The following is a 14,037-nucleotide window of genomic DNA, read 5'->3' as shown; positions in this document are numbered from 1 at the left end:
CTAATAATAAATGTTGTGGGAAATGTCTTCAGCAGCAGGTCAGTCACAGACCAGCACTTGCTATGCCTGCTATGTCTTGGTCAAAGATATTCACTCTGCTCTTATGTCCTAGCTTGCTGTTCTAGTACAAATGGAGGGTGCTTTCGCATTGACTGTCTCAGCTAGTTCAGCATTGACTCTGTCACTCTTGGTACTGGCAGAAGCTAAACGATTTCTGCCAGAGCTTCAGCTTTCTTTGGAGATGAAGAAAAACAATATAAATTGTTACAGGCAAACCAGGGTTCAGAGTTTACGTTTGGTTTAGATTCTTACTCGGGAAGTTCAGATGCTTTTATAAAGCTTATCCAAAGAACGTGTTGAGTCTGAATAATTGGGCTGGAAGTCTCATGAGAGCAGCCATGTCATAAGCTATCTAGTACCTCCTACTGCTTGAGACAGATCAAAGGAGAATAGCTTGTGTTATATTTCAGGCACTTATGCTACTGGTCCCTGATAGAACCTGGAAATATATTAAAAGGAAAAATAATGGAGGAAAGGATGAGAAATTAGCTGTAATTTTTTAAAAACTAGATTTGAGTCTTAAGCTAAGGTTTTGATGTTATTATTGTCTGAACTGGTTCTTCCCTCATTTAAGATAAGTAGAGAGATCCAGGGTTCCTGGCAAGTATTTGGTTTTATAATCTAGTGCTGTTATAACTCAAGATTTTTCCCCAAACTCTTTAGAGCCTCAAACTGGCCATAATCAAAAACATTTTTCCTTAAAAACTGGTCTTTACTTGTAAACAAGGTCTGGAATAAAGAAATCCTTGGAGAGATAATTAGAGCCAATATCCCTGCAATAAAGTAGAAGATAATTTTTGATTTATTTGATCTACAACCTGATTTCTAACATCAAATTTGCATCAGGCTTTTAAAAATGTGCATATTCTTATTAGAAGAAAATTGTTTCTGTTTTTAGAAGTGACAGCTGCTGACAGATACTGCTATGAGAAATTGAATATTGAAGGGACTGAGAAAGGTAACTGTGGAAGGGGCAAGGACACTTGGATACAGTGCAACAAACAGTAAGTTCATCTACTCTGGAAAGCAGCTTGTGTGAGATTCTTGCCCCGGTCCAACCCTTCACCTGTCATAAACAGACTCTAAAAGCCCTGGATCTGGCTGGGGGAGAATTGTCCTGGCACAGGAACTGAAAGAAGACAGCTGTCTTCTAAGGACCACCTACAACTCAAGCCCCAGTTTAGGGTGTCAGGAATGGGGCCAGGGGTTGGAGGAGAGTCCCCATAGTCTGCACCAGCTTCATGGATTGTCATCTGCAACAGACTGTGGAGCAGTCCAGTAGAAGGCGGAGGGGGATTCTGTATCAGAACAGCTCTCAGATCAGCCAAATTTATGCCAGGGCCACTTTGGCCATCACAACAACCCAGAATCCAGGAGGTGTTAAGGTGGCTTAAAGTCACTACCTGCCTCCTCATTGCTCCAAGGCTCTGAAAGGCAGTACATAATATCACTCCTTCGCTTTGCTCGAAGAGTATGTCTGCACTGCAGCTGGGAGTTGTGATTCCCATTGTGGGTAGACATTCGCACTAGCACACTAAAGATTGCATTGTGGACATAGCAGCACCAGTGGCAGCTTGGGCTAGCTGCCTGAGTCCAAGCCTGCCCAATCACCTGGGTCTGAGTTGGGGTGGCTCGCCCAAGCTGCTGCGTGTGCTGCAATGTCCAGGCTGCTATTTTTAATGTGCTAGCTTGAACCGAGCTGGCATGAATCTGTGTACCCACTCTGGAAATCACACCTCCCAGCTGCAGTGTAGTCAGACCCTAAATGCGAGGCTGGGCCTGATTCTCCACGGCCTGGCACTTTGAGAAGTCATTTACATCTGTGAAAACCTGGTGTAAAATGCCACCATTCTGATTTTGTAACTTATGCACCCACTTTGCACAGGTACAAATGACTTCTCAAAGTGCAAGGCAGTGGAGAATCAGGCCCACTGTATGGAGTATAAATGTTTTTGAAATGAAGACCCAAATCATGGACGCCAGAGAGACAGTACCTAGTAGAGATAATCTCACAACAGAAATTTGGATCCATCTACCACCAGAACTTTGGGAAAGCTTGGGTCTGAGTCCACATTCCTCTCTCCTACAAATAAAATCCTCAAGTAGAGAAAATGGTGATTGGAAGATTTGTGTACAGTATCATACATTTTTTTACCAGCTCTCACAAATATTTGAAGTAAATACTGCTGTGTCTTGTTTGTGAAGAAATGCATAGATTCTGGACGTCTCTGGCAGAAATCAGTGTTGCTACGGAGAGCCTAGGCCTGAAACTTGTGTACACTGGGGGCTAACACATTTTGAAACAACAATTAAAATCCTTTTATAAAAAGCCTCTTTTCCTAATGTGGCCTTAGGTGAGGCTCAAGGGGTGGCATGCCAGTTCATGAGGTAATTCTCCACTGCCTTGCACTTTAGGTAATTGTTTAAACCTGTGCTAATTAGGTATAAATGACAGCTCAGATGCAAGAAAGTGAAAAATCAGACATGTACCAGTATAAATATTTCAGGTAGGAGGTGATTTTTTTAAAACCAAAATAGTTATACTGGTATGACCCTTAAGGTGGACACAGGGCATGGCTACACTGGAAACTTCAAAGCACTGTCACGGGAGCGCTCCCACGGCAGCACTTTGAAGTGCGAGTGTGGTCGCCCGCGAGCGCTGGGAGAGAGCTCTCTCACTCCTGGTAATCCACCTCCACGAGGGGAATAGCTCCCAGTGCTGGGAGTGCGGCTCCCAGCACTCGGAGGCTGTTTACACTACCGCTTTAAAGCGCTCTGACTTGCTGCACTCAGGGGGGGTGATTTTTCACACCCTGAGCCAGCAAGTTAGAGCGCTATAAAATGTAAGCATAGCCAAGCCCACAGTTACACTGGTATAAAGATGTATTATAGTGGTCTAGGTTATTCCCCTTCCTGTATGGGAATAGCTATATCAGTATAAGCAGTTTTATACCAGGATAACCGCATCCGCATTAGGGGGATTGTACTGGTATAGTTAAAATGATAAAACTTTTATATGTAGACAAGACCTCAGGCTCAAAGAGTCTGGCCACTGAGGTATTTGCAATAGCAAAGAAAGATAACAGGAAAATATGTAAGGCAGATAAGCAGAGAAAATTTTCTTGAGGATGGGAACATAGAGAATTATGGTCCCTTTTGTCTGTGATATTGGACTTGAGCACTTAACGTAAGTGAGGGAGAAATAAGTGGTGGTCTGCCATTCTGATGGGCTGTGTACCAGTTACGAGCACATGTGAAAAAACAAAAGACCTTTTTTTATATAAGTGTAAACTATTTTTATTGGATTCTTTTTCTGAGTGAATGTCTATTTAACCCCTCAAAACAGGGATGTGCTATGTGGTTATCTTCTGTGTTCCAATATCTCTAATGTCCCAAGACTTGGAGAACTTGATGGTGAAATCACATCTTCAGTCATACAGCTGGGGAAATCCTACAACTGCAGGTAATTCTTAAAACCCTATAAAATAGAACAGAGATGATATTGCCCTCCAAATTCCTCTGCTATGGAAATGTCAGCAAACTCCTTCCTAAGTGAGAAGCAACTGCTGTCATTAAAAACAAAACAAAAACTGATGTAAATTGAATTTCAGTCTGACCCCTGCCATTGCTTCTTCCAGATTTGGATTGAGGCACATTATAATGCCATTTTGGGGAAGCTTGCCTTGCTTTTTCCTGCATTTATTCTATGGCTAAATAGAGAATATCAGCCTCCAGAAGTTATGTATGTTTAATCTGAGTATTTTAAAGGGTTTTTTTGGGCAGCATGTCTACGGTAGAAATATAGTATCTTTGTTTTTTATTAGGGCCGCTGACAAAAAACCCATATCCTCCCCAATATTTTTTATGGATTCTGCCTAGTTTCTGCACATTAAAATGACACAAACAAAAATGAATGTGCCACCCAAGAATCCAGTGTATTGAACAGTCTTATGTCGAAAGCAGTGCACAAATTTATTGTGGCTCTTTGTTTGTTTTGTAGTGGTGGACATGTTAAGCTAGATGAAGAGACTGACCTAGGCTACGTTGAGGATGGAACACCATGTGGCCCAGAGATGATGTGTTTTGAGCGCAGATGTCTCCCCACTGATTCCTTCAACTTCAGCATCTGCCCAGGCACTACAGATGACAAAATTTGTTCAGGACATGGAGTATGTTTTCATGTTTTTTAGCCTTGACTTTCACATTTCTGCTGCCTTTATTGAATGCTTCCAAGTTTATGCATTTATGTTACAAGGTAAATAATTTTTATTAAAGTAACCTGAATTGTTACAAGTTAATACAAGTTAATTTTCTAGATACGTTTTTAAAGATTGTGTGTAAATTATAAAGGTGGTGAATACATCAGAGTCAAGGCAGTCTGAGCTATCTATTACAGTCAGTGTACATACTATTATTACAAAAGTTATATAAATTACTTCATTTTCATCACTTCTTCCCACTTGCTTCATCTTTCCTCATATGAATTTAAAGGACTTAGTACCATGCTCTGGGAAACTTTAAAATATATAGGTCCAGTTTCGATTGTCATATTCTGGACCCTTTGTATTGCACAAAAGGTCCATAAAACAGCTGGATCTTATCAGAAGAGAATTCCCCCAGAGTGGGGAGTTCTTGGCCAGTTCACAGCTACTGAATTTGGTTCCTGTGCTGGGCTAGAGACTGGAGTTGCTGGAGTGCCCTGAGTACTGGCTATTCCAAGATGGCATAGAGTCCCTTGGTCCCTGTCATAGTTTAAAGCGATCCCCAGACTGCTCAAACCTGCCCTGCCCCAAGGGAGCCATAACATACTCCTTGATAACTCCTATTTCTACTGTGCTGAAACTCAGTTTTTGATGTGAAATTATCAATTTAATCTATTTTAAAAGAAAACTGAAATCTGAGGGACACAGTCTCCCAAAATGAAACAACAAAAATATTGTACCGAACTTTGCAGGCAATTTTTTACCAGTTCCACACATCTCTACCTAACTCATATTCTAAATAATGGAGAAAAAATTTCATTTTGTGATTTTTATTCTGGGTTACGTTTTGAACTGCAGGTTTGCAGCAATGAAATTAAGTGTGTCTGTGATCGATTCTGGGTAGGAGATGACTGCAGCACCGCTTACAAAGATGCTTCAATTTTTGATAAAGAAATGGCAGGCAAAGGTGTGTAATGCATATATTTGTGGTAATACTTTAATAAATGACAAATTGTAGAGGCTAGTCTTTGGTTTGGGGGAAGGTCCAGCAAGCAAAGCTAGATCAGCTACTCCTTCACTTAGCATATAGCAATATCCTAGACCAGTGCTGCTTCTCAAGCTATCTGATGTGGGGCACCGGCAATTGTTTTTTCCAATGTGTGCTCAGACTGGCAGCCGATGGCTCGTGGACCAGCACCGGTCGCGGACCACCACTTTGAGTAGCACTGTCCTAGATAGCCTGATCTCTCTCTTTAAAAAAACAAAGCAAAACAAATGGTATAAAAATGGCTCAATCCTACAACTGGATCTGCACAACTTGACTGCTGTAGAATTCATAAGAGTGCCATGTGGGTTCTAGAAGTGAATCCAGGTGCATCTTGCTTGCCTCACTCATGTGAATGAACCTATTAAAATAAACAGAATTATTCCTGGTTAAGATTAGCAGAATTTTACCAGTACCCGCACCCCTCCCCCCCATTATCAGATAAAAGGGGCAGCACTGCTTATATTTTTGTCTTATTCTCCAGGGCCAAATTTTCAAAACATGGCCTCTTGTTGCATGCATGCACATCATATAAACATATAATATCTGTACATAATATGTGCACACGTGACAGAACGTACACTTTCAGATTTAATAAGTGATTTATGTAAACACATTTTTTATTTAATCTCTGAGCTTGTCTACATAAGAAAGTTATATTGGTAAAAACTGAAATGTGAATTTAAACCTTTATAGCTACACCAGTATAACTGCCCAGGTGGATACTCTTATTCTGAAAGAAGAATAACTTTTTCAGTGTAGCTTAAACCCCTTCCTAAGCAACATAAACTACACTGAAAAAGGCATTCTTACTTGAGAATGAGAATGTCCCAAGGGGAATTATAGTAGTCTGACTATAGCAGTGTAATTATACTGGTATAACTGGTAAAACTTTCCCATGTAAACAAGCCCTCTGTCAAGGGTAACAGTCAGATAGATATTTTGTCTACAAATATTCCTTTGTATAGTAAAAGTCTGTTTTTATTATGTATTTATATTTTAAGTATTATATAAATAATGAAAATAATGTATGACATCATATAATAAGTATGATTAAATCTCATGTAGGATTCCCTTCAGCTTTTAAAGTAAAATTATCATTTGCCGCTATCAAAAGACACTCTCCCTTCACACCTCACTTTTTATTTGTTCATTGAGAGATCACTTAATGTAGATTTCATTGTACATATTTACAGCATATTTATAAGCACTACTTATAACTGAAGAAATATGCATATGGGGCAACTTTTATATCTTTATATGGCACTTGGAGGTTTGTATTTGGACATCACCTTTTGGAAAGGGAAGCACTGAGCTTGATGATCATAATGAGAAACAGAAAGTCTTAATCTCTGAACTGAGAACAAGAAATCTTCTATACCAAATAAAGAGAGCCTCAACGTGTTGTATAAATGTTATACAGAGTATCAACATGCCTGTATTTTTAATTTAAGTTGAACATTTTAAAATGAGTTTCTAAGTCTTTTTGTCCTCTTGTCCTGCCCCTGCAATACAGGTATAAAGATATTTTATCTTATTACAGATCCTATTTCATTATATGAGATACCCCCTATTTAAATTTAGAAAGCTAAGAATGTTCAGCCCATTGAATGATCAAATTTGACTGAACATTTGTGTTTTAATCACAGAATTAATGTTCTTATACTTTCACACAGACTCATACATATGGTTCCATAGACATTGCAGGTGTTTCTAGTGGCTTTGTATTATTTTTTTAATTGAATTTTTTTTATGATTAATTTACTTCCAGAAGTTATAACAAGATTTGGAAATCAATTAATTCAATTCATTTTCTTTTACATGGTCAAAATTCAATGGCTTCTAATTTTAAAAGTCCCTTGTTAAACATATTAATGCTATTTACAGGACTCTAGCGCTGTTTTAAATTATTCAGCACAGATCTAATTGCTCAAACAAATCTCTAGAACAGTGCTTTAACTGCTTTGTATATTTTTATTTTTAAATTTCTGTATATTTTGTTTTTTGTCTTTCACTTTTCCCCAGGTGTTGTTAGTACAAATATAATAGTAGGGGCTATTGCTGGCACCATTTTAGTGTTGGCTCTCGTTTTAGGAATAACTGGATGGGGTTACAAGTAAGTATAATGTGCAATTTTTAATAAATTTGAAAATACTTATATATGTTCAGTGGATAGCTGTTTACAATATGAAGTAATAAAGCAAGAATATTGAAAATTATACAAATTTAGGGTGGCTGATCAAATAGAAACTGAATTATCTCTATTAATGGTCAAGGGAATTTAGAAAGATAACCCCTGTGTAAGCAAACCATTTAAGGACAAGCTTAAGTTTAAGGACATGCATAATTCCCATTAACTTTATACCAAACGTGAGCTTGTGCTTAAGTGGTTTGTTGAATGGGGATGGGATTGAAGCACATGATTAAGTTTCAGATTCTCAACTGATATCCAGTTTATATTATCTGAGGATCTGGCCCTAAGTGTTTTGCTGAATCAGGGCCAAAATGGCCACGTCCATTTCTTTCAGTATTAATGTTCTTTTTTTTTCAGTTTTGTTTCTGTGCTGAAGTTCTTCTGTAAACAAAACATTTTAGTATTTTTGCAGATATTAAGTTAAGATTTAACGCATCTGCTTTTAGAAAAAAGTCAGCAGCATTTGGATTTAAATGGAATGGCTACAACCCCCTTTATGTGGAATATTGACAAAGGAAACCAAGCTCGACTATTCAAATACCATTACTTGGATAATACCAAAATGATTCAGAATATTGGGCCAGTGCTGTTCCTAGTTATACTGTATAGTCCCTCTGTTTGCCAGAAGCTGGGAATGAGCGACAGGGGATGGATCACTTGATGATGACCTGTTCTGTTCATTCCCTCTGGGGCACCTGGCACTGGCCACTGTCGGAAGACCGGTTACTGGGCTAGATGGACCTTTGGTCTGACCCAGTAGGGCCATTCTTATGTTCTTATGATGCCAGTATGATTAAATAATTGACTTAAGTATTTGGAATGCCCTATATCTAAATGCAAGAACATGCCAGGAGGTTATGCCCTTTCTTGGATGAGAACCTGGCTACAATGAACATACTCCAGCTATTTTTATAATTTCAGGTCCCTCTGCCATGTAAATTAGGGGAGTTGAGAGCTGCTCTTGTACAGTGCAAGGAGAAAGGCGTGCATAGAATACTATGAGGATTAGGTTAATAAAAGGACAGCTTTAAGCCACTTTTGCATTACCACCCACTGATTTTGGCAGTACCTGAAGATCTGAATCCCTCTTTGAAATACAGCTTCAAAACTTAATGCATGTTTTGGGGTATGATTAGGCAGTAATTTAGTGAATTTTCCTAGTAATACAGAAATATGTATTGAAAAACAGAACAAAGGTTTCCAAAAGTTCCCAGACTTAATAAGCATGTTTCAGATACTGATAAAACATTGCACTGCATATCCTAGAGACGCTAACAGTCCAATCTGAATATAAACCTACAGATTTGTTTTGAACTAATACATCTGTTCTCTTTTCCAAAAGTGATTTATTTAGGAATCATCAAGAATCAAAATTTCACTTTGGCCTACATTGCTTTTAGATTTACTTGTTGTTTATGCTGTTGAATACAGCCACATTCTCCCTAATATATACACATTGGTAATTCATTCTTATTTCTTTCTCTTCTTTTCTATGGAAAGAAACTATCGGAGACAGAGGTATGTGATAAAAGTAAAGTGAATACATCCCTTAGGAAGGCTTTAAATTATGATTATTTCTGTCTTTTTCCATTTTTGTGATGATGTGAATTTTGTGGAGAGCACCTATGGATAATGAATTGTCATATTTCAATGTTTCCTTAAATCAGTGGTTTTCAGCCTGTGGTCTGCAGGTCCTAGGGGTCAAAAGACTATGTCTAAAATTTCCAAAGAGGTCCGCACCTCCATTTGAAAATGTTAGGGGTCTGCAAATGAAAAAAGATCAGAAACCACTGCCTTAAATTATCTTCTGATTTTATAAAGGAGTACTTACCTGAAATATCTGAAAATGCTGTGAACACTTAAAACACAATGGCTAAAATCCTGGCCCCATTGAGGTCAATGGCACAACACCCATGGACTTAAGTGGGGCCAGTATTTCATCCAATAAGAACAGGAAAATATAGAAAAAAATAATTAAAGATAAAAGTAGAGCAAAAACCAAATATGCTTTTAGAGATTAAAATGTTCTTGAGGTCCAAGAGGAGTGAGCAGTAATGTGAACCTGATGTACATTAAATTATCCAAACCAAATTCATTCCTGTAGTTATACCTTTAAATTAAATACATTTTAGTTAAATTAAATTCATAGATAAATTTGAAAAAAATAATTTCAATGACAGAGATAGATGTTAAAGTCCATGTTGCTGTTACAACTCAAATAGTCTCATATATATCCTGCAAGTTTATATTTGAGTTATGTTTTATATACAACCTGGAACTCAGGATAATGCACTTCAGAACAAGGAGGATCCATAAAATTGGATTTAGATAAAAATGGGTTAATATGTATGAGAATATACCAAGATGAGAATACAGTTCCAGGACTAGTTCACACGGATATAAATCAGGAGCAACTCTACTGAAGTCACTGGAGTTACACCAATGTAAAACTAGTATGAGTTCAGAATCAGCAGTGAGGATGTATGAGCCAGTTTGGAAAAATGTGACACAATCTGCTCCACTGTCTAAACCAAATGCTGATCTGTTCAAAGATTCACATTGATTCAGACAAGCAATGTAAAACTAATTGAATCACTCTTCCCATGAACCAAGGTCCAGCTGTTGATTCCAGGAAGAACCCACTCCGTCCCCCAAACTGTGCTTCCTTCCACCTACCCTGCTACCCTCCTATCCCTAACTGCAAGGGCCTGATCCTGCACTCATTCAAGTCAAAGGCCAAACTCAAATAGGCTTCAGTGTGGAAGATCAGACCCAAAGAGAGTTGCTCACTGATTATTCTTCTGCCTTCCCCCACCAACCAATCCCCTCCTGTTTAATGCAGTTATTACACTGTCTTGGTCCAAGATACTGCTATATCGGCTGCTGCCACCTGCTGAACTTGCACTCCATGCCCTCTACCTTTGTAGTACTCTCTCTCTCTCTCTCACTTAGAATGCTTGGCGTGTAGCAGCAAGGTCCTGCCAAATGCAGATTTGTTTAGGCTATGTCTACACTACTGTCTATTTGGCATAACTTATGTTGCTCAGGGGTGTGAAAAAAACCACTCCTCTGAGCAACATAAGTTACACCGACGTATGCGCTAGGGTGCACAGCGCTATGTCAGTGGGAGAGCTTCTGCCGCTGACATAGCTTCTGTCACTTGCAGAGGTAGTTTTATTATGCCGATGGGAGCGCTCTCTCCCATTGCCATAGAGCGTCTTCACTAGACATGCTGCAGCGGCGCAGCTGCATCAGTACAGCAGAGGAATGATGGAAGACTGGTTTGTGGGAGTCTCTTATCATAAGAACATAAGAAAGACCATACTGGGTCAGACCAGTGGTCCATCTAGCCCAGTATCCTGTCTCTGAAAGTGGCCAGTGCCAGATGCTTCAAGCACATGAAGGTTTAGAAACATGTGGAGCATAGCATTGCATCCCTGACCATCTTGGCTAAGAGCCATTAATGGACCTATTCTTCATGAACTTAGCTATTTCTTTTTTGAACCCAGTTATACTTTTGGCCTTCACAACATCCCCAGCATAAGTTCCACAGGTTGATTGTGCATTGCATGAAGTACATCCTTATTTTTGTTTTAAACCTGCCACCTATTAATTTCATCAGATGAACCCTCGTTCTTCCATTATGTGAAGGGGTAAATAATACTTACTTTCTCCACACCATTCACGAGTTTAGGGATCTCTATCATATCCCCCCCCTTAGTCATCTCTTTTCTAAGATGAGCAGTCACAGTCTTCTTAATCTCTCTGCATATGGAAGCTGTTCCATATCCCTAATCATTTGCCCTTCTCTGCACCTCTTCCATTCTAATATTTCTTTTTTGAAACGCAGTATTCAAGGTGAGGGCATATCAGTGATTTGTACATCATCATTACAATATTTTCTATTTTATTATCTTTCCCTTTTCTAATGGTTCCTAGTATTCTGTTAGCTTTTACAATTGCTGCTGCACATTGAGTGGATGTTTTCAGAGAACTTTCAACAATGGCTTCAAGATCTCTCTTGAGTGGTAACAGCTAATTTAGACTCAATGTATGTATGGTTGGGATAATGTTCCCAATGTGCATTACTTTGCATTTATCAACACTGAATTTTATCAGCCATTTTGGTGCCCAAACAGTTTTGTGAGATCCCTTTGTAACTCTTCACAGTCTGCTTTGGACTTAACTATCTTGAGTAATTTTGTATCATCTGCAAATTTTGCTATCTCACTGTTCACCCCCTTTCACAGATCATTTATGAGTATGTTGAACAGCACAGATCCCAGTACAGCTCCTTGAGGGACCATGCTATTTACCTCTCTCTATTATGAAACCTGATCATTTATTCCTACCCTTGTTTCTAATTTTTTAACCAGTTACTGATTCATGCAAGGAACTTTCCTCTTATCCCACGACTGCTTACTTTGCTTCAGAGCCTTTGGTGAGGGACTCTGTCAATGGCTTTCTGGAAGTCCAATTTTGCTATATTGACCCTTGTCCACATGCTTGTTGACTCCCTCAGAGAATTCTAATAGACTGTTGAGGCATGATTTCCCTGTACAAAAGCCATGTTGACTCTTTCCCTACATATCTGTTATGTGCAGAATGAGTTGGCCTTAAAGCCATTTGATTGGAGATACAACTACATTGGCAGAGGATAGGGCAACTTAAATCTTGAAAATATCAAAGAAACCCAGCCTATAACCCAGTGCAAAATTAGCATGAGAGGATTGAGAGAATCTAAAATACCAATTTTAATATATTCTTGGTGAACTTTTAGGTTCCGTCATCCAAGAAGTTTATTAAGTGAGATGGAAAGCTATAAATGTGGACACACATTCTGTGTGCAGTTTCCATTCCAAGGTTCAGGATGGAAACTAGTATAGGCAAAGACTTGCTGGAAATGATGAAACAGCCAGTGATGCCTAGGAACCAAACCTCATTAATGTAGGAAGAGGAAATCCTATAGTCTGATATCTGAAGAAATAGTTATGAAAATATATAAGCAAGGATTCAGTAGATGAAAAAAATACAAGAGGGTCAACTGGAAAGCCCTCATCGGAATTAGTTAGTGTTAGCTCTTAATCCAAAATGAAAACAAATCATCAGTCTGCATGCCAGTGTTACATAAGGATTACTATTTGATGGAGCAAAGCAACTGAAACAAGTCAAATGTAAAAAACTGAAAGGAGTAAAATGTCAATGGTTCTATCGACTGAGATAGCCTGAAATGCACAAAGATATGGAAAAAAACGTTAGTTTGATCAAAGAGTGACAATTTGTTAAGTAGTAGACTGCAGAACCATTAAACTCTATAGCGATACCCACAAATCACAATAAGTTTGCCTCTGAAACATTCCTGGGGTGTATGAAGATTGAGACAAGTGAGACTCAGTATGGAATTAAAGGAACCGAAAAGATTACCGTCCGTGAGCCTTTTGGCGTGTGATCATATATTTTAAACATATAAGGAGCTTTTGAAATTTAAATCTGGAAGTGAAGGAAATCTTAACAGAGTCAAGTTCTGTAGGAGGACACAGTCTATATTTCTGAAAACTGAAGTGAAAGTGAAAGTCAGTCTTCTGGTTAATGAGCATTTTTATTAATGGTGACAAACAGAAACAAACACCTTGGGAAGTTTTCTACATTTTCAGATATAGTGAATATATATATATATATATATATTGAACTGGGCATCTTCTGCTAATGATTAAAGGAAAGGACAAGTTATCCATTAGAATTAGGGAGACATTTTTGACCTGCGAGAATTATCTGCAGAGGACAGTGATAACCGATGGTTATAAATTCACTATCAGAGGAAAAGTGGGATTGGTTGTTCATAAATTGGAACTTTTTCCTCAAATCATGGTTAAAGGGATGAGTGGAATGTGATTATATATTTTGATAAATGGGTGTGCTTCAGAAACATGGAACATTTTAATCTCTTTGCAAATAATTTGCTTCTAATTGCAAACATTGAAAAGGTTCAGAGTCCTGTGGCACCTTATAGACTAACAGACGAATTGGAGCATAAGCTTTCGTGAGTGAATACGATACATGCATCCGACAAAGTGGGTATTCACCCACGCAAGCTTATGCTCCAATACATCTGTTAGTCTATAAGGTGCAACAAGACTCTTTGCCGCTTTTCCAGATCCAGACTAACACAGCTGCCCCTCTGATAATTGAAAAGGTTGTTTAATCAGAACAGAAACAAATCTTGGATGAATGACAGAAGGAACATAGAACAGAAGGCATGATCTAAAAGGGTGAAAAGATTATATAATAAACCCTATAATACTTCTGGGCTAGCAGCTTGTCTTTGTCTTTCCTGTCACTTTTCTTCTTCAAGCAATCTCATGAGTAATACTTACTCAGAGACTGATTGTTGACAAAATGGAAAAGAATTAAAAGTTAAAATTTAAGCCTAAAGGGAACACCCTAGTAATGATTTACATTTGAAGTGAGGTGCTCAGATGAATATTTCAAGATAGTGACTTTACTATACTGCAGCCAAGTAACACTGTACTAAAAAA

At 38.4% G+C, this 14,037-nt stretch overlaps 1 protein-coding gene across 8 annotated transcripts in view; it reads left to right on the top strand.

The window, feature by feature from the left end:
* The window catches only part of ADAM22 (ADAM metallopeptidase domain 22), a 195,213-nt gene that overhangs the window by 151,899 nt on the left and 29,277 nt on the right, over nucleotides 1–14,037 (top strand). For all 8 annotated transcript variants that reach the window (XM_048838070.2, XM_048838074.2, XM_048838072.2 and 5 more), the window contains 6 exons: nucleotides 959–1,064; nucleotides 3,407–3,523; nucleotides 4,061–4,229; nucleotides 5,121–5,229; nucleotides 7,333–7,423; nucleotides 9,002–9,019. In XM_048838070.2, the coding sequence (XP_048694027.1) occupies nucleotides 959–1,064; nucleotides 3,407–3,523; nucleotides 4,061–4,229; nucleotides 5,121–5,229; nucleotides 7,333–7,423; nucleotides 9,002–9,019 (610 nt within the window). The remainder of the gene's footprint in view (nucleotides 1–958; nucleotides 1,065–3,406; nucleotides 3,524–4,060; nucleotides 4,230–5,120; nucleotides 5,230–7,332; nucleotides 7,424–9,001; nucleotides 9,020–14,037) is intronic.

This window comes from Caretta caretta, chromosome 2 (assembly GCF_965140235.1).
Source record: "Caretta caretta isolate rCarCar2 chromosome 2, rCarCar1.hap1, whole genome shotgun sequence".
NCBI classification, from domain to species: Eukaryota; Metazoa; Chordata; order Testudines; family Cheloniidae; genus Caretta; species Caretta caretta.
The sequence above is the reverse complement of the archived record's forward strand: the minus strand, read 5'-3'. Positions and strand labels throughout refer to the sequence as shown.